This window comes from Peromyscus eremicus, chromosome 16_21 (assembly GCF_949786415.1).
Source record: "Peromyscus eremicus chromosome 16_21, PerEre_H2_v1, whole genome shotgun sequence".
In the NCBI taxonomy this organism is placed as follows: Eukaryota; Metazoa; Chordata; class Mammalia; order Rodentia; family Cricetidae; genus Peromyscus; species Peromyscus eremicus.
In genome coordinates, this window is record NC_081432.1 from 8,002,476 (window position 1) to 8,029,606 (window position 27,131).

The 27,131-nt window shown below is 48.1% G+C and overlaps 1 protein-coding gene and 1 long non-coding RNA gene across 2 annotated transcripts; one reads left to right on the forward strand and one right to left on the reverse strand.

The window, feature by feature from the left end:
* Window positions 1-11,191, forward strand: Ndufv3 (NADH:ubiquinone oxidoreductase subunit V3). The gene is made up of 4 exons (XM_059282037.1): window positions 1-131; window positions 1,378-1,498; window positions 7,456-8,589; window positions 10,966-11,191. Exons 1-4 carry the CDS (start codon window positions 90-92, stop codon window positions 11,118-11,120), a joined length of 1,452 nt encoding a protein of 483 aa, XP_059138020.1. The 5' UTR covers window positions 1-89; the 3' UTR covers window positions 11,121-11,191.
* LOC131926533 (uncharacterized) lies at window positions 4,342-17,404 on the reverse strand. Its single transcript, XR_009383510.1, has 3 exons — window positions 17,344-17,404; window positions 11,843-11,955; window positions 4,342-5,178 (listed from the first exon to the last, which is right to left on the reverse strand). It is a non-coding gene; the product is annotated as an uncharacterized LOC131926533 (long non-coding RNA).
* Window positions 17,405-27,131: the final 9,727 nt, after the last annotated feature.

Consider the following 27,131-nt stretch of genomic DNA (forward strand, 5'->3'; position numbering starts at 1 on the left):
TGAACGCAGGGCGGAGCCTCGGGTGGTGCGTGTGCGCGCGCAGGTCACGTACGGACCGAGGTGCGACCTCAGCGAGCTGCGTCTGTACCATGGCTCTCCTGCTTCGAGGAGGACGAATCCGGGCACTGAAGGTAAAGGGCGAACGGGCGCGACCTCCCCGGCCCGCAGCCTGACCCTCAGCTGTACCCATGGGCTTGGTGCCACGGTGAGGGGTCCTGTGTTCACCAGACCCGGAGAGGTCTTTCTCTGCAGGAGCAAAGCTGAGGCTCTTTGGCTGTTTTAAAAACTAAACCTGGCTTTCTCTGCAAGACCAGTGTTGGGGTTTGTTGGGTTTGGGTTCTGGGGATGGAATCCAGGGCCCTGGGCTTGCTTGTCAAATGCTGTCATTGAACCAGCCTCAAAGCAGGAAGTGCTCACAGCAATATAAAATACAGGTGACAGAGGGGTCCCCGTCGCCAGATGGGCACTATTTAATTACTCCTTCAGGTATCTTGTTCCCAGCGATTTTTTTCTTCAGCGTGTAGCAGTACACATAATTTGTACACACGCGGAGAATCAAATATAAAAAGAAGTTTTCCTCATTTTTTTTCTGGGCCCGGCATGAAACATCCTAGGATCTAGCACATACTTGAGTGGTTGCCTGGGGAATTACAGTTAAGATTCTTCCCATTTACACTGTAACTTTCTGAGGCAATTATTTACATTGTGTTTCCTAGCAGATCGTGCTACTAAGTGTAGGGAGATAATTTTGCAGAAAGAAACATAGTATTTTGTAGAGTAACAAAATAAACGGTGTCATAAACTGCCTGCCCTGTCTAGCTAGACCCAAGAGTCTGGACTCGGCAGGGCCTTGCATCCAGGATCCTGGCAGTGAGGGGTGCAGCTAGCCATCAGAGGCCCAGAGGCCAGCACCTCACTCCTCTCCCCAATGTCAGTACAGATCTGCATAACTGGGACTTTGCAGGACAGGTGGAGGCAAGGGCTTCTCCCAGCAGCAACACCTGCCTCTCGTCAGCGTCCTACCCCCTGAGCCCCAGGTTTCTGCAGGACCAGGCTCTTCACCAGGACGCCCTGAAGCTTTGTATAAAGAAGCTGGCAAAGTTTTCCTTTTTAATAAAAATTTTCCAAGTTTCCATTTTGGGAAATTTTTGCAGAGAATGGGGAAACTAAGATGTTTTCCTTTACCCAGATGCTAATGGTGGTTGCCCTGGAACTTGGGTTTATTTTTCTTGCAGCTTTTTTTTTTTTGTACTTTTCATACATCTCATATGTTGTGAAAGTTGTAATAAATGTGCCGCATGGTGAATATTAACATATATATTAACATATAGCACTCACGTTATACTGGCTGTCATCCTTCCTGTTGACTCTCCCCAGGCTGTGTTCCTGGAGGCAAGGGTGTTCCGAGAACTGCCTTCTACGGTGCCCCTCTCTACAGAGTCAGGGAAGAGTGAAGGGGGAATACAACCAAATCCCAAGAATCAAGGTGCACCCACAGGTGAGATTTTAAAGATGGTCTGGGAGGGGCCAAGAATGCCAAGTCATTAGCATGAAATGAGTTTGACCAGCCACATAACCTCAGGTCCTTAATCTTCCCAGTGTCTGTATTATAATCAGATATAAGATCGGCAACAACACATCAGTGGTATCAAAGTCTTCTGCTCTGTTTGCTCTAGATCAGTGGTTCTCAGTCTTCCTAATGCTTTGACCCTCTAATACAGTCCTCCCAACCATAAAATTATTTTCGTTGCTACTACATAACTGTAATTTTGCTACTGTTAGGAATCATAATGTAAAAATATCTGTGTTTTCTGATGGTCTTAGGTACATCGGTGAAAGGGTCATTCAATCCCCCCAAAGGGGTCGTGACCCACAGTTAGAGAACTACTCCTCTAGATGGAGAGTGCTGCTTTCTAAATGCTCAGCTCAACAGGGAGAGCAGAGGAGCTTGGGCATTTCCCAGCTCTCCGGGTCCATGCTTGTGGGAACTGGTGGGAACCTACCCTGCTTTCCTTTCCCTGGTTTCTGGCTTTCCCCGTCTCTCCAAGACTAGTGAGGTTTTCCTGGTGTGCCCCATCACCATCTGGGGACACCATCAGGACCCCGGGAGGGGACTAGGAGCCAGTGTTTCTGCTGGGCTGCATTCAGCTGGTGCCTGGCCGGCTTCCAGCTCTTTTTGAAATCATTTTGATTTCTGGCACAAGTTTTAACCTTTTCCCCTCTCTGGGCCAGTATAGGATAGCCTCCCACCAAGCCAGCAGGAAGTGCAGTGCGTTTGAAATCTTTCGCTTCTGAGAGTAACTTTATTTCCTATGCCTTGCTCATTGTTGACAATGGGTCATGAACTAGGTAGGACCATTGAATTTAGTTTCTTGGTTCACAGAGTCCTGATCTACCCTTGAATGGCTATGCAGAACTGCCTCTTGGCAAGTCTTCCATCCTAACTCGGGACTGTGGAGTGCTAATTGAGTTGGGTCTGAGTTTCACTAGAACAGCATTTGCTTGACTTAGGTATGTGAAACTATAGAGATTCCATTATTTTCTCCTTGTCTGGGTACTGACCACCAGTAGGTGCTAAATGTTTGTACTTTTAGAGAGTGCCTGCCCACAGCCTTTCATGCTCTCTACACACATGCATCCCCAAATCTCCATCAGCCCCACAGCACCCAGAGACATAGCAAAGGTGTCCTGGCCTGAATTCCAGAGGGACGTGATTCAGCCCTGCCCAAACCTGCCTGGTTTTAAAATACTCTTTTCCTCTTGGGTGCATTGAAAAACAGAAGTCTTAAACATGAGGACTTTTTAAAATAGCAATAACAAAACATAGAATCCCAGTATACTTAAGAAATGTCTGCAACAAGAATGTCTGTTAAGTTGTGGACCGCATGTGGCATGGTCTGTTGTTTATTTTCGCATGCTGTAGATCCAGCCCAGGGCTTTGCATAGCCTGGAATGCTTATGACCAGTTACTGGTGAGTGACTTAGATGTCAATATTAACCATGTCCTCTTCTCTGGTGGAGTTTTGAATTATGTCTATAATCCTGTCTTCTAGATACATGATTTTAGACTAAATGGGTGTTAGGACCCAAGAACCTTCTCTGTAAGAACAAGTGTCTGTCCGTGTGAGTGGGAATGGTGTCATCCTGGGAAGGTTTGTGAAGGGAGACTTGGCCTGAGAGTTGGCCTTGGATTCCCATGGAGCTCCTGCTGCGGGCCTTGCTGCCATCTGAGCTGGCAGCTCTGCCACCTCCCTGGGTGCTGTGGGGCTGGTGGAGATGTGGTCTGTCCGTCTGTCCATCTGTCCGTCTGTCTGTCTGTCCACTCGTGCACCTTGGGAATGGCAGTGTACTTTGGGGTTGAAGATGGTCTTCAGAAGTAAATTGTCTTTGCATATTATGCTTATATAACTTAGAATGATTTCTGTAAAGAGAAAAAGAAATAATGCTTCTAATAGCCACATGTAGGCCTATGTTTTTCCTTAAAGTGCCAGGGATTAAAAACCATCAGAACCAGAGTAGCTTTGGGAGCCCCTGGGGCTCACTGCATCTGCTCTTGGTCTCCAGCCCAAAGGTCAGGAACCACCCTTGAGGAAAATTTTCTGCCCTATCCCAGAGGCTCCCACCACATAGTAGCATGTTCTTCCTTCCTAAGGAAAGCTGCCAGCACACGTCAGTCCCAAGGTGCTCCCACAGGCCCTTCTGGGAGACATGCCTGACTTCTCTTTGCTGTTCATTGAATCAGTCACAGGCCATGTTGTACAGATCCATAAGTTCCTGGCTGAGCCACTTCCATGTTACTTTCTTTCAGGTTTTTTTTTTTTTTCTTCTGCAAGGTCTCTCTATGTAGTATGTGTTGGTCTTGAACTCTGATCCTCCCGAGTGCTGGAATTACAGGTGTCTGCCATAACACCTTGCTTTTGTGTACCTCTTTAAGGAGTATAAAGCCAAAGTTAGTTCTCCATTCAGGCTCCAGTCCAGGCTTAAACGTGCATTGTTTCTAAAACTAGAGGCTAGACATGTTAACTACAGCCATGGTGTTGAGAGAATGCTGTTCTGAGCACTTCCTGTCTGTCACCTGCACGTCACCTCTCACTGATGAGTAGCTGAGGGGTCACACCAGAGCGGTCTGCTTTGGACTTTGACATTCTGGCCACGGTCTATATTCCAATCACTGTACTGTCTTACTTTGGGGGCAAAAAAAATCAGGATTCTCCTGCTGCCTTTTTTTTTTTTTTTTTTTTTTTTTTTAATCTTTACACACAAGTAATCCTAAGCCTATGAAATCAAAGTGACTTTATTCTACAGGCCTTGTTTAAAGTACCTTTGTAAGTATGCCTTGTTTTCTGCTTTAGTTTTATAAACCATCGACACTACATAGGAGTATTTTAGGCTTGCTAATTCATTTTATTACGTATATACACGTTTATTTGTGTGGCTATGTGGCTATAAGTAGAGCACCCACAGGGGGGCAGAAGAGGGCACTGGTTCCCCTGGAGCTGGAGTTGCCAGCTGTTGTGAGCCGCTCAGCGTGGGAGCAGGGAACGGAAGTGGGTCTTCTGCAAGAGCAGTAGGTGCTCTGAACTGCCCGCCATCTCTCCAGCCCTGCTAACGCACAGCAGCCATCTTTTCTTTGACAGAAAGCTTGAAGATTGTGGTCTCCGTTTTCAGCCAAACGGAAACGAGATTCAGAAACTTGACTTGTGCCTCGAGAGGAGATGGGGAGGCAGCAGGGAGCACTGGTTGGCGTTGTTAGATAGTATTTGTAGACCTGGCTGTGTGGAGGCTGCTGTGTCTCTGCAGAACTAGCGGCCCCTGCATGTCCCCTTCTGTGCTCTGAGAGGAGCCTGCATAGGAGTCCGGGGGCAGCAGGTATTCTGTTAGGCGGTTTGTTGAGGAAAGCCAGTCTCTAGCTAGAACGCCATGAGAGGATGCCGCATCCTGCATCCACACACCAAGTGTGCGTCTCAGACGCCACGTTCACCTTCTGTGATCTACTGCACTGGCGAATGCAGACTTGGTAGGGGTGCTGGTTAGTGGTGGCAACTATAGGTCCATATGACAGGCTTCCGGCTGAGGCTTAAAGATGAGGCCAGGGCTGAGTCTGGGCAGGCCGGAAACTGACCCTCCATCAAAAGCAGAGCCAGTCCCTACATCCGTTAGTCTTTCCTGGAATTCTTCCTGTAGCCAACGAGAACAAGAGAAATTTTTCAGGCCTTCTCATTCCATACGGTGAAGTCTCCCTGTCAAACCTGTCTGGAATGTTCTGTTTTCGTAGGTAAATAACCTATGATGTCCATTTTTCTTCTTTGTGTGTGTGAGTTGTGGGGTGGGAGGCTGTGGATCGAACCCAGGGCCTTGCATGTGCCCAGCACATGCTTTATCACTGAGCTACACCTCAGCCCCTGTAATGTAGTTTTATAACTCATTACAGTTTTCTAAATCTCCAAAGCTAACTAAGGGGAATAGTGCTCAGTGGTAGTTTGTCTAGTGCATGAGACCCTGGGTCCAATCAAGAGCATAAAAACAAAATCCCCATATCGTCAACGTGTTTTGGAAGAGTTAGTCCATCATTTTTCTACTTAAAATAGCCATCTAAGAGCTTCTTTAATTTTGAGATAGAACCTTATATATGTAGACCAGGGTAGCTTCAAACTTGCTATGTAGTTGAGGGTGACCTTGAACTTACGATCCTCCTGCCTCTCTCCAGAATGCTAGGAGCACAGTCATGTACCACAGCACCTGCTTTATTGCAGTGCTGGGTGGGAACCCAGGACCTTGTGTATGTTGAGCTAGCACTGTGCCAGCTGAGCCACACACCGGCCCTAAGGTTGTCTCCTCCTATTTGGAAGAGGCAAGCTCAGAGAAATGCCAGTGGTGTAGACGAGTCTGCTAGCTGGCCTAGGGAAATCCTACGTGCGGCTGCTGGGAATTCGGAGCTGTGCAGTTGAAGCTCGGAGAGAGCAAGTACGTGCCGCCATGCTCTGCTGAACTACTCAGCATGGCCTGGAGCGTGTGTTCTTTGAGTCACCGTGTAGGTCCCCACGGTAGGTGGCCAGGGCCTGTCTGAACCAGCGGGTTTCAGCTGTCACCCACTGCTCTGGCTCTGGTCACTGCCTTCCACGGGCCTGTCCCTCTGGCCTGGAACCTTCACTCTTCTTTCTTCCTGCGCTCTCGGTTAACCGTAGGTCCCTGAACCTTTGTGTGGGTGTCACCATGACAACATGGGTGAGGGGGTCCTGATTCTACCACGGAGGAGGAAGCAGGAAGTTTTAGTCCAGATGTAGCCCCAGCTTAAGGACTCTAGATCTATGTATCTGGAGAATGTTTGGTTCCATTCAGGTTTGGAAGGTAATTTCCCATGTTAATAACTTGTCCTGTGTTTTTCTTCTGATCTATATGGTTAGAAAGATTGACACCTGAGAAAACTGAAAGAAATTAGCTCTGGATCGATGTGGGTTTTGTTTGTTTTTTTGCGCTTTCATAAATGACTATGAAATGTAAGATTTTTCTGTTAGAATTTATCTTGCCTTTTCTGTACTTTCACATCTGTTTCCAGTGATATGTATGGTGTTAAATTATTTTAGACTTTCTGGCTTTGTAAAACTTGTTTTCTTGGCTGAAGAAATCCCCATGTGACCTGTGGGATTTTGAGGACTTTTCTTCCTTTTTAGGGCAACTTTCCTTGAAAAGTTGTTGCCACTCCCTCCTCTACACTCTCCCTCACAGGGATGCGCTTACCCACATCCTCCTCTATACTCTCCCTCACAGGGATGCGCTTACCCGTGTCCTCCTCTACACTCTCCCTCACAGGGATGCGCTTACCCGTGTCCTCCTCCACACTCTTCCTCACAGGGATGCGCTTACCCGTGTCCTCCTCCACACTCTTCCTCACAGGGATGCGTTTACCCATGTCCTCCTCCACACTCTCCCTCACAGGGATGCGCTTACCCGTGTCCTCCTTCACTCTCTTCCTCACAGGGGTGTGTTTACCCATATTCCAAACAGACCCCTGTCTATACTTCTGCTGTTTTGTTTAGGAAGGTCAAACTCTGAACTTTTTACTATTGGAAAAGCACCAAATACTTGAGTGGCCTTAGCGCTTCAAGAAATTACACATTTGTAAAAACGTAAATAGTCAACGGAAAATATTTGCATTAGAGTTTAACTGTCTTAAATTTGAGTGAGATCATTTTAAAATTATCATCTGGGAAGCTATGAGTGTGAGAAATGGAGTCAGTTGGTAGCTGTTGTTGGTGAGAAAGCCCCCTCCTTAAAGGTTTCGGTCAGAGGCAAGTCTGCCCACTCCTACTGCTGCCCCAGCCTGTGGGGAGGTTCCTGGAACCTACCTCAGGTCAGTTACCGGACAACATTATGATACGCTGGTGTGCAATGCAATGTCTGTGGCTTTGAGTTGTTCGTTAAATAATAAATGTTCCTCTTTATGCCGTTTCCCAGATGTGGTGGGAGCAGAGGAGAGGGGCAAGCTCCTAGCCACCCACACAGCAGCGCCACTGTCCAAAAGTGCATCTCCACGCAGTTCTTACCCATCAGTGGAGAACACAGGGGGGGCTGTAGCCGGCCCACACCGTGGTGGCAGCCTGCCGCTCACAGATGAAGGGCTTCCGAAGCGTTTGTCAAGAAAGACTTTGGTAGAGTTTCCTCAGAAAGTTACGTCTCCACCCCAAGTACAGGGTTCTGACTCAGAGGCTCGGCGGCGGCATGTGCAGAAGGTGGCAAATGATTCATCCTCATCTTCCTCATCCTCATCTTCCTCCTCCAACTCCTCAGATTCAGACTCTGATGGGGAGGGACATGACTCCAACATTGATCCCCAAGTGGCCAGCAAAGGCAAGGCAGGGTTTTACAAACCAGAGGCCTCCCGTTCCTTCCAGAACGGAGTCCCCAAAATCACAGTACCTGCAAAAGAGAAAGCCAAGGTGCAAAAGCCACGCACAGATGTCGCCTACCCAGAGAAGTCCCTGCAGCCAAAGAAGAAAGGGACCGTCACCAAGCCTGTAGGGGACAGCAAAGAAACCAAATCCAAGCCCATGGCATCCAGATCACAGTCCAGTGAGATTTTGGAGCAAACCTTGAAGGAAGAACACCCACAGGAGAAACCGAGGCCGAGTAAGACAAGGAAGGAAAGCCCAAAGCCATTTGAAGCTGAAAAAATCTTACCCGACCGTACAAAGGCCAGGTCATCTGCACAGCTCACTGGTGGCCCAGTGCCCACAATGAGAACACAAGAGGCCAGTGCAGAAGAACAGCTGCCAGCAGCCGCACCCAGGGCCGGAGCCAGACATCTGGAACCAAAAGGGCCAGAGCCTGACCGGAAGGCAGCTTCTCCCCGGGTCCTGGTCGGAAAAGAAAGCGTGGAGAAGCAGATGCCCGAAGGCCGCCCAACGGCCAAGGAGGAGACCTTGGAAGATCAGACACCAGTGAGCTATTCAAAAACAGTTCCTGTTCAGAAGAAAGATACCTTGGAAGAGAGAGCAGGACCGCAGCTGGAGGGGAGGTTCCAGGAGGCAGCCGGTGAAGCCCCGCCCACTGATGCAGGCCCACCCCAGGAAGCCCCAGACGACATACAGGGTACTCCTTGCCTTGGTTCAGACTCTCCTTGTCCTTTAGGGTGTATAGATTCTAAAGAGCCCCCTTGTGTTTCTGTGTGTTTAGAAAGGAATCTTAATTTTATTTATTTTTTTGACACAGAGTCTCTTGTAGCTCAGGGTGATTTCAGACTTGCTAGGTAGCTGACACTGACATTCCCAGGGGCTAGGTTCAGGTGTGCACCTCTTGGCCTTGTTTAACTATTTCTTAGACAGTGTAAATTTTGGAAACCCTTAATTCAGCATCACCACACTTAGCCTTGGAGGGTGTCCAAGCACACAGTTCATGAACTTGCCCAGCATCCTGCTGGGTGGAAGTCAGAGTCTCCTGTGGAGCATGCATGGGTCAGGAGCAGCAGTCACTTGTCGGTGATAGCCCTCAGGTGGACTGAACGAGAGAGGTGCCTTAGCAACTTGGTGCGTAGTGAATTGAAGCAAGTGTTAGCAGGTAGGCAGCCATGGACTGCATCCATGATCGTTCCACAGCTACAACACAATGGGCTGTTCAATCTTCTACAGTCAGTTTCTAATGAGGAGCTTTTCAAGGGGGACTGGCCTCCTGACATACTGCGTGGTCTTGCGCATGTGTGACATCCTCTGGGCAGCTCATTGGGAAACAGGAATTCTCTGATTTTTAGAATCTGCAGTTCTGGAGAGTTTCTTAAGACGCAGCATCACTAACAAGGCCTTCTTCCTGTACCTGCGTGCCGTGCCGTGCCGTGCCGTGCCGTGCCCACCCTTGCCTAACCTGCATCACCTGGCGTGCTAACTGTCGCTCTTCCAGGATGTTGACAGCATTTATGTTCCCCTCCTCTTCCGTTTCCCTTCTTTCTCTAATCCGCCAGGGACCAGTGCGTGCCAGATGTCCTAAGACCTCAGGACCTGCCTTTCTGACACTTGTATTTTTCAGATTTGATCTCAACTGAAAAGGAGTACCTCAAACCCAGGATGAAAATACAGGACTGGGGGTCTCTGGGTTGTTTCTGGGGGAAACAACAACTCCTTACGGGGCTGCCGATGTAGTTTAGTGTGGGGGCTTAGCCAGTGAGTAAGGGCTTTTGCTCAGTTTCCCACACTGTACAAACAAACTTACTCCCCTCCCACCCAAACCCCTCTGTCTGACGGCTAAGGCTCACAAAGTGGTCCTTCTCCGAAGCTCCTTGCTTACAGGTGAGCTGCTTTTGATAGTTTATAATCCCCCGGCTCCATCTGTCGTCGCCTCCCCTATAATAACTACGTAATCCATGGCTTTGAAGGTATGCCTTCACCACACTGGAGATCTTGAGCTTGCAGAGGCAGAGAAGAGGCCAGCTCCATAAGATAACCTTTTCCTTTCTTTTTATAAAATTAAATAGTGAGGATCCGCTTTTGGATTTGGAATAGAGAAATGTGTATAGGTTGTTGGGGCGTTTGTTTCTTGTGCCGTGTGAGTAGAAGCTGAGACAGCTCTGATGCCCTGATTTCCAGGGAGTCGGAAGTCTGAGCCCGGCCCTTGCCCTGGGGCCCTCGCCAGCTTTGTCTCGTCACCTGTTTGTTGCGTTCATGTTGCAGAAGAGCTCTTTCCTGTTGCCTCAGTCCCACACTTCGAATTTTAAGTTTATCAAGTGTTCAGGTACATGGATTTAATTTTTCCCATTGAAGATAAAAGGCTAAATGTGTTTGTTTGTTTCTGTCTATGAATCCATGAAGATAGCAACAATTTCCCCCCAAAAGTAAAAACGGCAGAACTGCACCCTCCTCCCTGGTCCCCCTGTTCCTTTTATCATTGATGTCACGCTCAGATTTTTCTCAGATCCGTGATGACGATTTCCATCACAAACAGATGTGATGTGATGAAATCATGTGAAGGGACACGATTCCTCTCCTGTGTGTTTCTACATGACCTGGAAGTCCGTCCATAATTCCAGGTCCTGCCAGACTTGTAGAGCCCAGGGCCTAGAGACGCAGAAGTAAGGTGAGGTACTGCGATCTAGATCAGAAACGAAGCAACCTTGTCCCCTCTCGTAGATGTTTGGACACTGCCATTTTATTATTAAAAACAAAGCAGAGAGTCGTCCTGTCTCCCAGCAGGCCTGTGATGTAATCTCAGGGAAGGTTTCCGTGGCAGGGCCAGAGGTGAGTCTCTTAGGGTGACAGCATTGCCTCCGTGTACTTTGTGATTACACATAACTGGTAAGGTGATAAATTGCAGCATACATTTTCAGGTTATTCCTCTGTTGTTTTTGAAGACAAGGGGGACCTCAAGGTCTCCTCTCTTCTAGTTAGACTGCTCACACATCAGACTGGAGTTGTGGAGACTTCCGCTTCCTGAGTGCTCAGATGGACGGATATCTGACAGTTCTGTCACTTTCCTCTACAGAGCCCACTCTGGTCCCTGAGTCGTCTAACACCACCACCTACAAGAACCTACAGCATCATGACTACAACTCATACACCTTCCTAGACCTGAACATGGACCTCTCCAAGTTCAGAATGCCTCAACCCTCTTCAGGACGAGAGTCACCTCGGCACTGAGCTCAGCTCACAGGAGCCCCATGCCGGTCCCATGAATTCTTGCCTGCGAGAATAAAAATCAGAGTCACAAAGCTCAGTGTGTCGTTATTATCCCTCACAGCTTCCAGAGAAAGAATTAGTCACACCCTGATTATTTGTGTAGAGTCTATATCATCCAATGGCATCCTCCAGGGGCCACAGTGAAATGTTCACAGTTCTTGCAGATTAGAATCTGCAGCTCCTTGAGACGATAAACTGCATCATCCCTAATAAGCCCTGAGGGACGTCATCTGTTTGGAAGGATGTGTATGACATCCCTCTTGAATTGCAAGTCTACAACCAGCCAGAGGGACCCATAAAACGGGAGAAGCAAAGTGTCTTCAGGCCCACTCAGCCTCCTCGCACCAGTGGGCAGTGGATGTCAGTAAAATGTAGTGGTGACTTCTAGATCTGAGCGCAGCCTGGATAAACTGGGGATAGGAATTACACTGATTGTAATTACTGCATTACCAAAAAAAGAAAAAATTGTGTGTGAGAGAGAATAGAAGTGGGATAGGAATTAAATTAAGTACGGGAGAGCAAGGAAAGAGATACCATGATAAATGAAGACACCATGGGAATAGGGAGAAGCAGAGTGCTAGGGAGGTTCCCAGGAATCCACAGGATGACTCCACCACAGACTACTGGCAATAGTCGAGAGGGTTTCTGGGCTGGCATTCTCTGGTGATCAGATGGCTGAATACCTTAACTGTCATCAGAACCCTCATCCAGTGACTGATGGAAGCAGATGCAGAGATCCACAGCCAGGTCCCAGGCAGAGCTCCAGGAGTCCAATCAATGAGAGAGAGGAGGGATTCTATGAGCAAGAGATATCGAGACCATGATTGGAAAAAGTACAGAGACAACTAGCCAAACTAGTGGAAACGCATGAACTGTGGACCAATAGCTGAGGAGCCTCCATGGTACTAGACTAGTCCCTCTGGATAAGCAAGACATTTTTTTTTTAGCTTGAACTGTTTAGGGGGTCCCCAGGCAGTGGGATCGGGACCTGTCCCTAGTGCATGAGCTGGCTTTTTGGAGCCTAGTGCCTCTGATGAGACTGTGCAGCCTTGGTGCAGGAAGGAGGGGCTTGGACCTGCCTCAACTGAATGTACCAGGTTCTGCTGACTCCCCATGGGAGACCTTGCCTTGGAGGAGGTAGGAATGGGGGGTGGGTTGGGGGGAAGGCTGGGGGTTGGGAGGAGGGAGGACAGGAATCTGTGGTTGGTATGTAAAATGAATAGAAAATCTCTTAATTAAAAAAAAAAATCCATACCAAAAAAATTTAAGTATATATACACACACACATATATACACACACAGTAGAAAATGGCTGGGGTTACACTGATTCCCCCCCCCCCCCCCGCCCCAGACAGGGTTTCTCTGTGTAGCTTTGCACCTTTCCTGAATCTCACTCTGTAGACCAGGCTGGCCTCAAACTCACAAAGATCCACCTGCCTCTGCCTCCCAAGTGCTGGGATTAAAGGCGTGCGCCACCACCGCCCGGCGAGTTACACTGATTTTAACTGCTATGTTACAAAGAAGTTAGTGTACATTTAGAGAGAGAGAGAATGTCCAGACTGGCCTCCAGTTCGACCCTCCTGTCTCAGCTTCCCTACTTCTGGGGTACAGACATGTACTACTACATCCGAGAGGACTAGTTGTATGCTCTCCAGGACAGCAGAGTCTCTGGTGGCCACAGCAGACTGAGCAATGTAGCTGTTCAGAGGTCCATGTTAGCTGAGGAACCCCATCACTCGGGGACAGTGCTGCTGTGAATGTCAGGGTTCTCAGCACTAGACACAGTATGGGGGACAGGAGATTGACTACAGTGACAGCCAAGCTCAGCTCTTGTCCCTCACTAGAGGCCACAGGTGGGACCTCAAGTGACAAGTGGAGTCTGCCGAGGTGTTATCTTGGGTTTTCTTTGCCTACCTTTCACAGGCTTGCTTGGGGCCCATGCTGGGGTTTTATTCATTTGAGTCTTGGCCTCCAATTAACCTGTAGCATATCAGGTTCAGGGCATGTCACTGGCTTCCACATTTCTACATTCACACTTCTCAGAATTAGTTCAAGTGGAAAACTCAACTAATGAGACTGTGATCCTCTGTTGGTTTTGTGACCAGCACGAGGCTTGGTAACTCAGCCAGGGTCTTCTAATCACTTTGTGAAACTTAGTCTTTCAGTCTTATACATTTATTTTTTTTTTTTTTTTTTTTTTGGTTTTTTTTTTTTTTTTGGTTTTTTGAGACAGGGTTTCTCTGTGTAGCTTTGCGCCTTTCCTGGATCTCACTTGGTAGTCCAGGCTGGCCTCGAACTCACAGAGATCCGCCTGGCTCTGCCTCCCGAGTGCTGGGACTAAAGGCGTGCGCCACCACCGCCCGGCAGTCTTATACATTTATATAATGTACTTTGATCACACGCCCATTACCCATGCTAGTCCCCCTCTCCCTCCCACTGAACCTCTTCTCAACAAGTCCCCCCTACTTTGATGTCTTTGCATGTGTGGCCCACTTCATTTAACTAGGGTTGCTTATGTGAGTGGGTAGAGATTCCTCCCTGGAGCAGGGGTGCCTTGTTAGAGTTTCTGTTGCTGTGATAAAACTCCATAACCAGAAGCAACCTAGGGAAGAAAGGGTCTGTTTCATCTTACAGCTGAACAGTCCATCACTGAGGGAGGTGTGGGCAGGAGCCTGGAGACAGAAACTAAAACGAAGCAGAGGCCACTGGAGAATAATTTCCTGGTTTGCTTGCCATGGCTTTCTCGGCTTGTGTTTTTGTTTTTGTTTTTTAAATTATTTATTTCTATTTTACTTGCATTGGTATTTTGCCTGCATTTATGTCTGTGTGAGGGTGTCAGATCTTGGCTTTACAGACAGTTGTGAGCTGCCATATGGATGCTGGGAATTGAACCCAGGACCATCTGGAAGAACAGTCAGTGCTCTTAACCACTGAGCCATCTTCCAGCCCCAGCTTGTGTTCTTATGTAACCCAGGACCACCTGCCCAGGGGTTGCATGGCCCACAGTGAGCTTGGTTCTCCATCAACCCGTAGTCAAGACAATGCCTTACAGTCTTGCCTACAGGCAACCTGATGAGGTAGTTTTTTCGATTGAGGTTCCTTCTTCCCAGGTTTGACCTTATCTAGGTTTGTGTCCAGTTGACCAAAAGCAACAAGCACAGGGTCAACTTACAAGTGACTGAGGAATACGACCACCTGCTGGCCGCTTCCCAGGGAGGAATGGGCCTCAGGAGCCCCTCCTCCATCCAAGATCCATGTGATTGGCTCAGTCTAGTGTAAGTATCCTCTACCACTGACGTTTCACAGCCCTCCCCCTCATCTTCTGGCTCTCGCATCCTTTCCACCCCCTTGTTCCAAGATGTTCTCTGAGCTTTGGATGGGATGAGATGGATATAGATGTCCCATTTAGAACTGAGAACAGTCACTTTTTTTTCTCAGCACTTTAACCAGCTATGAGTCTGCATTAACCGTCCCCCGCTGTAAAGAGAGTCAAGACAGTAGAATGATTGTGACTGCAATCTCACATGTCATCTTGAGTCTCCTAATCACATTTCTTCTTAAACTACTTAAACACTGTACCAAAAGCAACAAAAACAGAAAACAGTAAGTATTTCTAGAATTCGCCATACTAGCTACGTCTCCCTGGGTGAAGGTGATGTGAGGCAGACGTACCCATCTTTAATGTTCAGACTTTTGGCTTTAGTTTAACAGCCTCTCAAAACCAGGTCCATGTATGTGGCAATGTATTGAGGAATGTGAAGCTTTGGATGAAAAGGATTATATAAATTACGTGTGTGTGTGTGTGTGTGTGTGTGTGTGTGTGTGCACGTGGAGGTCAGAAGACACCCTGCAGGAGTTGATTTTCTCCTTCCACTATGTGGGTCCAGGGGACAGAACTCGGGTCACCAGGCTTAGCAGCTCCTACCCTCTGAGCCATCTCTCTGGCCCCGAGAATAGGTACATTTTGATCTGAACAGGGAGCATGAGGCTTGAACCGTTCTCGCTTTGGAGCTAGTCCCTCTGGGCTTTCTCTGCCTCCTTGGCAGCTGGCTCACTGCCCATTGAAAGGGCTGAAAGATAATGACGGGCAGCCCCAGGCATGGGCACAGCTGGTGCCTCCTGGGTACTCCATCTGGTAGCGATGATGCAGTGGTTACCCTCAGAGTCAGTTTTGGGGGGTATCTGTTGTTTTCCCCTGCTCTAAGGACTGCTGCCAGGGCATCTGTGTGGCTCGAAGTTGCCTGTGCTTTGAGTCACACTGCATTAGAATGGCTTTCCAGATTCTGACCCAAGTCACGTACTATGAACTTTGGTTCTGCTTTCCTTTGGCTGAATTTTTTAAACAGTTTGACATGTATGACTGTGGTTCCTATTTTCCTGTCACCTATACCCTGGCATCTTTTCTAGATGTTTCTCTTCATACCTGGTGCAGATGCCCATGGACAGGAGCAGGTTGTATACACAGTCACCTCCACCCTTAAAGACAGCAGGAGCCTGCCCTGCTGTGTCCATTGCAGAGTCACCATAAACACCCACTTCTAGCTTGAAGAGCTGGTGTTCTGCTGGCCTCTTATTGGCCTCAAAGCCAAAAGCACACCCAGATCCCCTCAGCAGAGTCTGTCTTGCACACAAGAAACAAGCCAAGGTTCAGAAGGTGTGTGTGCTCCGTGCCTCATGAGGTTACCACTCGGCAAAGATGTGGAATTTGCACTTAGCTTCTGTTAAGGCAGGACAGCATCTGCTTGACTGCCCTGGCAGGAAACGCAGTAGGCTTGGCAGGCCTCAGATGGCCTCAGTTCTGGCCATTTCCTCCCATAGCCCTCTAAAGTCTAAGGCCACCTTTAGCGGTAGCACCACCCTTGTGTCCTGAAAAGGAACAGTGCGCTAGACTGCTGGGGGATGTCTTTCTGTGTGCTGTGAATATGTGTTGTTCCCATTGGTTAATAAATGGACTGCTTTGGCCTATGGCAAGGCAGCTTATAGGCAGATGGGAAACCCAGGACAACCCCCGGGCAAAGGAGAGGCACAGGCAGAGGAGAGAGGCCAGCATCGCCAAGAGAAGCAAGGTGTGAAAGTACCGGTAAGCCACGGCCACACGGCAACTTATAGATTGACAGAAATGGGTTAAGTTATAAGAGCTAGCTAGAGAGAAGCCTGAGCCATTAGGCCACAGAATTTGTAAGTAGTATAAGCCTCTGTGTGTTTACTTGGGCCTGAGTGGCTGTGGGACCGGGCGGGACACAGGAAAACTTGTCACTACACAAGACCTTGTCTGTGAGGCCATGGTTTGCCAGTCCCAGGAACCAAGGTGTCACCGTGGTTTCTTCAGCAAAAGGTTGACCAGAGTGAAGCTGGAACAGGTAGGGTGCTTTAGGTGCTCGGCACCTTCACCCCAACCCTCCTTCCACTCTCCTCTCACCTCTGTTCCAGAAGGGCCAGGAAAGGCTATAACAGAAAAGGTTCACAACAGCTAGCAAGAGTGATGGTCACCTCGGACACCTGGAAGAAGCCTTGTTATTACTACTTTTTATCTTAGCCTACAGCACTTGGTACGGGCATGTTCAGGGTGGTATGGTTGTGAACTAAGGAGCTTTATTTTAAATGCCTCTTGGCTGTTAGTACTGTGACCCTGCATCTGAATAAAGACACTGCACCTTCTCTGAGTTTACAGGTAGGAAAAAGAAGTACATGGGGAACCCTTGCAGAGGACCTGCAGGATGGTAATGAGTAGATGAAATGCTACAAGCCACAAAAATATACAAAGTAGGATTTCGGCTGATTATGACAAAGCTAAAACCTGGAAGAAGCCAAGGGTCTTCCAGAGGTCAAGCTGAGGCTCAAGGAGCCTTGGTGATATTTAGTTTTTGATTATCAACCGTTTTTTGCTATGAGTTTCTTGTGTGGTATTGTAGCTTTTCCATCATTTATTGGGCACCATTTCCCCTCTACTAAAAGAATATTTAGATTCTGTGCTGACAGCTATGCACAGCCAGAACCCCAGTTCAAGCCTCCCTGTAATTATCGTCATTGGCAGCATCCAGCCAGGACCATCCCCAGACAGAGGAAAGTACCTTATCAGATACCTCTGTACTCTAAGAAGAGACTTAAGCGTCCAGACTACCCATTTGAGAAGGCCTGGCGGGTGTGCCAATTAAGCTTAACTACCTCCTTTCCTAAATCTTACCTCTAGTTCCAGATCTCCCTTTAACTATCACCAGAGGCATCTAGCTGTACACAGGTTGCCTAGCGACCGAGCACACCTTCCCCCACCCTGCAGAAAAACAGCAGATAGCTTGGACAGATAGGAGCCACAAGAAATAAGAAGGCAGTTTCATTTTCTCCCATTGACCTAGCAACTTATAGATTCTTTTTTTTTTTTTTTTTTTTTTTTTTTGGTTTTTCGAGACAGGGTTTCTCTGTGTAGCTTTGCGCCTTTCCTGGGACTCACTTGGTAGTCCAGGCTGGCCTCGAACTCACAGAGATCCGCCTGGCTCTGCCTCCCGAGTGCTGGGATTAAAGGCGTGCGCCACCAACGCCCAGCAACTTATAGATTCTTAACATTTTCTACCAATCACATTTAAGGTTATAGTTGAGCACATAAGATCCCTCTTCTTAAATATTACCTGAATTTAGCCTTTAGTTAATTCATTTTCCATTAGTCACTTCCCTTTAGGATTGCAAATGATAATTAACAATTACTGCCTCTCTATGTGATTCTTATTACCCCTCCATTTGACCCTGGGACTTCCAGGGCACGAGAGGATAGAGAAGAGAAAAGAGAATGGAAGAACTAGATGGGTAAGAACTTGGGAGGAACAAACTGAGACGGGGAAGAACTACATTGAAGGGCTAGAAGAGAGGACTAAAGCAACGAGATGGAAGATGAGGAAGAGCCAGTTGGAGAAGAACAAGATGAGAGAGAAGGAGATGGGAGAGGAGCTGATAGGGGAAAGAACTAGATGGATGAGAACCTAGAAGGGGCAGAACTAGATGAAGTAATTAAGGTAGAACCTGGAGGGGACAGTAGATAAGTGTAGAGAGAAATCAGGCAAGAAAGGAGCTAGACATGAGAGCAGAATAGATGCTCGTAGAGAGAACTGACTCAGAATAATAAAGTGTATGGACTAAGGAGTTTGGTGTACATAGATTCATTTCTTTTCATCAAAGATTAATTATCAGCTGGTTGTAGATTCTTCCTGGACCCTGGGAGAGGACTATCAAGGGGCTGGACACCCTTAGTCATCGATAATGAAAGAGGCAGGCTGTGGGAAAGAGATTGATGGTAGGAGCCCTGGGAAGAGGGTCCTCAAGGCCTTAGTGTGTGTCCAGGCATCGGCAATGAGCTAGCCCTGGGACTGCCAGAAGCTATGGTCACAGTTTGAGGCTAGACCAAACTGTGAGGGCTGAGCCTCTGGGAGAACTCTGCTCCTGTATTTTATTAAAAACAAAAACGTAAAAACCTCTATGGTTGAAATTCTCACTCCTCGACCCCCAACTGCGGTGGTAGGAGGGACAGTGGCAGAGACAGAGGGATGGAAAGGGTTAGTGAGGGTAGGTGGGGGTTCGTGATTCTCTCCCCCATTGTCACAGTAAAAGACCTTTAAAGCTCCTACTAATCACATGCAGAATGGAATAGAAAAGAAAGCTTGAGCCAGCGAGGAGCAGGACCCTGCCTGCTCAAGCAGTGGGTGGTAAAGGGCCAGCTTAGTCTGGCAGCCAGGGGACTTGGAGCTGATGACAATCATAGTTCAGCCATCATCTTAAAGGCCAGTTCAGGCCATGGCCTTTCTAACCTCATACCCATGGTGACATGGGGGGGCGGGGGACCAGTCCCTTCCACGTGTTGTCTGATAGGCACCCCAGCCCTGCTGCCCATCAGGATGAGAGTTGTGCATCATGAACCCTGAGGGCAAGCTACTTGGCTTATAGCTGTGGTCTTGGACCATCACTCTATACATTCTTCAAATGATGGTGTATGGCCTGGCCTGTGTCTGCAGCAGGTTTTCTGTGACATGTCTCTCCATAATGGTCTTCATTTTTTCCCCCACCTAGACATGTGGCCATCAGTGACATCAGTGTGTCCACCTTTCTTCTCTACCACTGTCTCACTGTCTCTGGGTAGGGTGTGTATCAGTTACAGGGAAAAACTGGGTCAGCCCCGAGCTCCCTCACAGATAGATGTGGACTAAACAATCACGGAAGTCAGACCAATGGGGCTGCTCAAAACACTGATGGTGGGGCTGGAGAGATGGCTCAGAGGTTAAGAGCACTGACTGCTCTTCCAGAGGACCTGAGTTCAATTCCCAGCAACCACATGGTAGCTCACAACCACCTGTAATGAGATCTGGTGCCCTCTTCTGGCCTGCAGGGACACATGCAGGCAGAATACTGTATACATAATGAATAAATTAAAAAATTAAAAAAAAAAATGAAGGTGGAAAGCAATCGAGGAAAACACCCTTCACACATGTGTGCACACCTACACTAACAAGTACATACACTACCCACAACCACAACCACCACCAGAACCCAGAAGCAGGTGGCACAGGGAGAAGGCAGAGCCTTTTGGAGGCTCAGGCCATGACAGTTCCTACAAGGGAAGCCCCAGAGAGCTTCCTTCCCTGCTGCTGTATGAAGATGCAGGCAGCAGGGACTGGAGAGATGGCTCAGGGGTTAGGAACACTGGCTGTTCTTCTAGAGGACCTGGGTTCAATTCCCAGCACCCTCATGGCAGCTCACAACTGTCTGTAACTCCAGTTCCAAGAGATCTTGACACCTTCACACCAGTGTACATAAAATAAAAGTTAAATAAATTATTTTTAAAAAAAGAAGAAGAAAATGCAGGCAGCAGGCACCATACAATCCAGTAATAGGTCACTTTGAAAAGACGCCAAATACCACTGGATACATGAGTGGCATATGCTTCACTGGGACATGAACTTGGAGGGAAGTCCACCTCTCCTGAGAAGGGTCACATCACACCTCACCAAACCCCACAGCTCTGTCTCAAGCACTAGATCCAACACCTAGGCTTGACAGCAACCAAGGGCTTGAGTGACACTCAGAGCTCAGTGGTGGCAGGATGTCCCCACTGACCTCTGAGCTGATTGTCAAAGCTTCTTCCTCACAAGCAGCACTGTGCGGTATGAACACTCATGTGCCCAGTGTGAGCACGCACGTATCCAGTGGGAGCAATCACGTAACCCAGTGGGAGCACTCATGTGTCTTGTGTGAGCACTCATGTGCCCAGTGGGAGCACTCACATAATCCAGGGGAAGCACTCACATAACCCAGTGGGAGCACTCATGTCCTGTGTGAGCACTTATATGTCCTGTGTAAACACTCACATGTCTGCCAGGATCCCCCCACCTCCACTCCGATGCACTGGTCACACCCATCTCAGAGAGCCTCCTGACTTTAGTCAGGCTTGACGTCCTGAGGGCTTGACTTGGCAGAGCTACCAGCCACATCCAAGGTCCAGTTCGCTCTCTTCCTCGCCCCTTGTCAGGCACTGTGAACAAAAGGAAGTTAGCTTCGGTGCCCTTGGTCAGTCATGTAGTCCAGGAATGCAGGCCTGCATCATCTCCTTATTTTAGCTTTACAAAACAATCAGGGGAATGGCCCTGGCCACACTAAATCTGCCGCCTCCCAGGTCTTGGATGCCCTAACTCTAGAACTGTGAGGAATAAGGATGTCATTTACAAGCCACACCACTAATGGCATTTCTTTGCAGCAGCCCATACGGGCCGACAAAGACAACTCCGCTTCCCTTGGCAGGTTCCCAGCCAGCAGCTGCTCCCACACAGCCAAGGGGAGCATGACTGAGCTGCAGTGGAAAGATCACTCCCATTGTGTATGCTGGAAATGTCTTCTGCACATTGGACAGCTTGACTGTGCCCTGCACCTCCCCCACCGGCTTCTCACAAGTCCACCTCTGGCTGGTCCAAGAGCATCAACAGTGTCAAGTTCATTGTTTACTTGGAGAGTCTCAGCCCTTCAGCTGGTGCATGTGGGGATGTGTGACATGGTTGACGGGACAGTGACAGGAAAGTCTGTGTGAAATGAGCATGTTCCTCTAGCTCATTAGCCCCTTCCCCCTCGCCTCTTCCTCCCCTCCCCTCCCCTGCCTCTCCCCTTCTCCTCCCATTAGTCCCTTGGTCTCTTAGTTTCGATTCTACTTTCATGTCATCTGTACATACATGGTTTTATTAATCTGTACAAAATCTAGGATCCACAAATGAGGGAAAACATGGGATTTTTGTTTTTCTGAGATTGACTTATTCACTTACTACAGTCATTTCTGGTTGTGTGAAGATGGTCCCATGTAACCAAGTATAATAAAATAAGATATGTTAAAACAATAAAATGAGGAATGTATGTTGTTATTTTTTTTTTGGGTCTTTGCGGGGGGCCCACCACTCAGCTTCCAGATAAATCACGCATGGAGGCTTATTATTAGTTATAAATGCCCGGCCTTAGCTTGGCTTAGTTTCTAGCCAGCTTTTCTTTGCTTTAGATTATCCCATCTACTTTTTGCCTCTGGCCTTTTCCTTTTCTATTCCTGTATACCTTTCTTTGTTTCTTAACTCCGTGGCTTGCTGTGTAGCTGGGTGACTGACCCCTGGAGTCCTCCTCCTTCTCTGGCTTCTCTCTTCTTTTTCTTCCCAGATTTCTCCCTCTGTTTCTTCTCTCTGCCTGCCAGCCCTGCCAATCCTTTCTCCTGCCTCGCCATTAGCCAGTCAGTTCTTTATTAGACCATCAAGTGTTTTAGACAGGCACAGTAACATAGCTTCACAGAGTTAAACAAATGCAGCATAAACAAAAGTATCACACCTTAAAATAATATTCTACTACAAATGCAGACTTGCAGTGGTCATTTACCTTTGGCAAAATATATATATATATATATATATATATATATATATATATATATATATATATATATATATATGGTTTTCCTGAGAGTTGGAAAAAAATTATAAAGCATTACCTCTAACATCTTCTTTTTACTATCCAGTATCACATTTGTGGGCAGGGGGTAGAGACACATCTGTTCACATCTTGAAATGATGCTGACCCAGTGAGTGACGTCCTAACCAAGCTTGTGCAGCTCCCTCTGCTCCCCCAATTAGTATGCCAGCATCTGAAATTCCAGTTCTCCACTAGGGGAGGTCTAGGATCTGTCTAGGATCTGCCAAGGTTGTAGGCAAGTCTCCTGATTTCATCATTCCAACTCAACGGGAGGTGGAGGAGGCACAGATAGATCAGCCATCATTCTCTCAGTCCCTGTTCCTTTACAGCATGAATTCCTGAAAACATGACACTCCAACACAGGCCATGTAGGATACCACAGTCCCCACAGTTATTCTTAAACATGTATGTAAGACCAGGAAAACGTGGCCACAAATACTCACCATGTTCTTGGTGAAAGGCTTCATCATGCTTAAGTCCCATCTTTGTTGTGTGTCCTAGAGAGTGCCACATCCACCGATGAGCATCCAGGTAAGCTAGGCTAGCTAGGGTGCTTGTGAAAAGGCAGTTGGCTAGAGCAGTCACTGACCACGGCACCCAAGCTTTCACTTTCTCCAAACTGCCTTCTGTGGCGGGGTGCATTTCCTAAGGACAGGTGTCAGAATCCCGAATTTTACAGAACCAGCAGTGTTGGGAGATGGGGCCTGGTAGGAGGGTCTTGGGTTAGCACAGAGAGCTAGCTCCAGGAATGGATTGATCTCTTTCTCCTGGGAATAGCTTAGCTGACCAGAGAGTTCAACCCTCCTTTCTCTTTCTCATAAACCTTTTCCTCTTATATATATACATCACCAGTCTTGGGCGTTTTGCTATAGCAACAACAAACAGCCTAGCCTGGCCCAGGCAGGTGAGTGGGGCAGCAGGGACTCTGCCTTTCAAGGACTGCTGTCCTAGAGAGCACTGTTGTATAAGACTATCCTCTGAGCCAAACAGCTGCCATCTTTATGAGTTCAGCTGTGTGTTTGCAAAAGATCATCACAGCTAGGTATGTTGACCTTCCCTAATAGAAGGAGGGAGCAAGTAGAGTCGTGGGACTCTCGTTGTTGAGACCCGGTGAGGAAGGGGTAGACATTTTCTTCCCCCAGAAAGAACACAGGACACCTACTGCTGGCACAACTTAACACCCTGATTCTAGAGCAGAAAGGAGAAGCTGGGTGCATTCCTCAGCTGCTGTGCGTGGAGGGCACAGAAATGGATGCCCTGGAAAGTGAACCTCTGGAGTGTCGATTGGGAATGTTTCCAAGCCAGGCATAGTGTTTCCAGGCATAGTGGTACAAACCTGTGATCCCAGGATTCAGAAGACTAGGGAAGAAGGATTGTGAGTTCCAGGCAAACCTGGGCTACACAGCAAGAGCCCGTCTCAAAAAAACAAACAAACAAACAAAAAACCAAAACAAAACAAAAAACAAACAAAACAAAACAAAAAACCTCTGTATCAGGCCAGGTGAGGTGGAAGGCAGAGGCAAGCTGATCCGCTATGAGTTCAAGGCCAGCCTGGTTTCATAATGAGTTCCCAGCCAACCAGGGATATATAGTGAGACCCTGTTTGAAAACAAAACAAAACAGAAACAAAAAAACCTTTGTATCAAAAATGGTTGATATTATCTTGTTTCTTGTCCCCACCTGCAGAATGACTGTAGCAAGACAAACAAGGTAGGCAGCCTTTTCCCCCCCCAACACAGGGGGCTCAGAGGACTGGTGCTCACAGACCCGCACTGGGAGAACCTGAAATGCTAAGCACACAGGGTTGTTCCTTCAAGAGAAGGAATGCAAAACTTGTTGTTTGCCCAGAAGGCTGAGTCGGGTATACTCTCTAGCCTGGTGACAATTGAACTGTGTGGCAAGAGACTTTTCTGGCATCGGACCCTTCTCTAGACCTTTCATAATTTTGTTTTTCTCAGTCAATCCATAGAACCCATCTGTATGGACTTGAGTTTTGATACAGTCATGATCTATGTTTAGCTTACATTGTTATTCAAGGAGACTTAAGTATGCTTTGCTGTGCATGCAGGATTGAGTTAATCATCACCAGAATAATTTTCACCAAATTGTGCGGTCCTTAAATATGACTCAAATAAACTATTCAGGGTCAGATTCCCGAAGTTTGAATCAACACTGACTACTGAATCATGTCCCAGAGACACCCTCACCCCTACGCCCCCAATCAATGTCTTGTACAATATACAAGTAAGCAACATGGAAAGACATTGTGTAGAGCTGGGGTTTTCTTAGCACACTGCTGGTTAGTCAAGGCTGGAATAAGGAGACATCCCGAGCAGTGGCCTCCCAAAGGCCAAATGCTTCAGAGCAGCCTCCCTAGGATGACAGACCTGTCCAGGCAGTGGACCCAGTGTTTTGTGAGACACATCCCACCACTCCATGCTGGCGCTTGCTACCTTTCTGTTCTCAAGCCCTGGCTTTGAAATCAGGGAATGCGAACCACTGGGAGCCCAGCATGAGGAGCAGGCACAGCTGAGGCTCTCTACTCACCAGAGCCTTAGACAAGGAGCTCTGCTTCATTTCCCTTTAGTTTAGTTTAAATTTATCACTGTGTAGCCCAGGTTGTGAACTCTCCAGCTTCTAATCCACCTGACTTCCCAAGTGCTGGCTGGGATTGAAGGAGTCTGCCATCATGTCAGGCTTTAATTTTGTTTTTGAGGGGTGTGTGTGTGTGTGTGTGTACATGCATGTGTGTGTGCATGCGTGCTGGGGATCAACCTAGGACTGTGCACACGCTACACCAGCATTCTGCCATGGGGCTTCCCACAGCCTGGGCATTATTTTAAAATGCCAGAGTTTTCCATATCTATCCTCAGCTCTGAGCCAGCCAGGGGGAATTAGAGCAAAGCAAAGAAAGTAGCCGGGCGGTGGTGGCGCACGCCTTTAATCCCAGCACTCGGGAGGCAGAGCCAGGCGGATCTCTGTGAGTTCGAGGCCAGCCTGGGCTACCAAGTGAGTTCCAGGAAAAGGCACAAAGCTACACAGAGAAACCCTGTCTCGAAAAACCAAAAAAAAAAAAAAAAAAAAAAAAAAAAAAGCACCAAGTTCCTCTGCCACCGCTGCCGCCAGAGGTGCTGGGAAGGCCATTCCCTCACCACTACCAGGAACAAAGCTTCATGCCTTCAAAGCTATTTCCAGGAGGAGAAGGGTATTTAAACTGAAGTGTTCATTGGGAGGGACGGAAGGAAACGTAGGGGGTGGGGGAGGAGAAACAGCTCCCCGGGAGCCTGAGGCTGTCTGAGATACCTGGGGGTGGGGCAGGCTGTACAGGTTGGTTGTCTAGTGCTGTCCTCACTACGGTGCACTGGACTGCAGGGCGAGCCCTTGCTCAGCTGTGGGCTCTTCTGACAGCCGCTTCTCCTGACTCAGTTTCCTCCTTTCCTCCCTTTTCACTGCGGTGCAGGGCCCTTTAAAAGATCCTCGTTGTTTTGCCAGAAACCCTCTTGTAAACCAAGGTCATCTGCATGCAGGAGGCATCTTAGGGAGACCCCTACCCTCCCCTGTGTATTTAAGACTTATTTTTTGGCATCTTGTGATGTTCTTTGTATTGCACTAATCTTCCAGTTATTTTCTCTAAAATGCATAATTCTCAATCCAAACTCTTGACCTTCCGGGATTTCCATGCCTGTACCTTGGCGCTCATCATTGTTGCTATTGTGGTTGTTGAGGATTCCGCAGCGGACTAGGACATTTTATGTAGTGTTGCTAGAGATGTAAAGTTTTTGACTTTGGAATTTACTGTTGGAGTTAGTATGTCATTAGGGAGGAAAAGGGCTCCAACAAAAGGCCCCGCTGGCGTGGTTAGCAGCGGAGGCCCTGGGCTCATATATAATGCATAAGTCTGGGTAATGGATACTTTTCGTTAGTCATAAAATGTTCCAATGACTCACAGATGTGTGGCCCTCACAGCTGTTCCTCCCCAGCTAACTAACGGCGCTGGCTGCCACTCAGAGAACTTTTGTACCAAAGGCGTCTGGCGGCGGCGGCGGCGGCGGCGGGGGCAGCAGTTCTCCCGATAGTCCCATTGAGAGGATCATTCACTGTCAGCAGAGGCTACAAAGACAAACCACTAAAGGCCTGGGGGTAGAGGCTGGCCAAGAGGCCAGGAAGCCTGTGTCCCCCTGCTTTCCGAAGGGGACCCTCAGCTGCAGAATGCTCGCCCCTGCTCAATTCAGGCTGTTTTATTGATAAAGTCTTTTTTGCCTCTGCCTCTGCCCCTGGTCCCCATTCCCCCTGTCCCCCTACCCCTCCCCTCCTCCCCCTCCCCCCTCCCCCCCACTACCCTGCCACCCTTCCCCCACCCCTGCCTCCTGTGTGCTGGGATTAAAGATGTGAACCACCATGCCGGCTAAAGATATTGTTTTATTATTTTTTTTAAGATTTATTTATTTTATGTATGAGTGCTCTATCTGCATGTATGCCTGCATGCCAGAAGAGAACACCATATCTCATTATAGATGGCTGTGAGCCACCATGTGGTTGCTGGGAATTGAACTTGGGACCTCTGGAAGAGCAGCTGGTGCTCTTAACCACTGAGTCATCTCTCCAGCCCCCTTGTTTTATTTTTGAATTATATATATTGTGAAGGTCGGAAGAAGTTATCATGTCAGATCCCCTGCAGCTGGGGTGACAGGTGGTTGTGAGTCGCCCAACAGAGGAACTGCCCTAGAACCAACCATCAATTACCAATAGTTTAGCAGCAAAGGGTAGAGCCCCATGCACCCCAGAGTAGCTTAGAGCTGGGGAGAGAAGGCTCAGCTGGTAAAGTGCCATTCGGCTCTTTATTACACCAATCCCAGCAATACATCTCCACACAGCGTACAGATAGCCCACAACAGCAGCGTGCTTAAGAGCAAAGCTCAAGAGCGGATTGAAACCTGGAAAGCTGGTTTCAACAGGGCCCCACCAGCCCTTTCTGTGTGCTTGTCAGCCTCACACCACTGT

Coding starts and splice junctions, on each gene's coding strand:
- Ndufv3 (XM_059282037.1), top strand. CDS start 90: ATGGCTCTCCTGCTTCGAGGAGGACGAATCCGGGCACTGAAG. Junction 132..1,377: donor GACGAATCCGGGCACTGAAG/GTAAAGGGCGAA, acceptor GACTCTCCCCAG/GCTGTGTTCCTGGAGGCAAG. Junction 8,590..10,965: donor AGCCCCAGACGACATACAGG/GTACTCCTTGCC, acceptor TTTCCTCTACAG/AGCCCACTCTGGTCCCTGAG.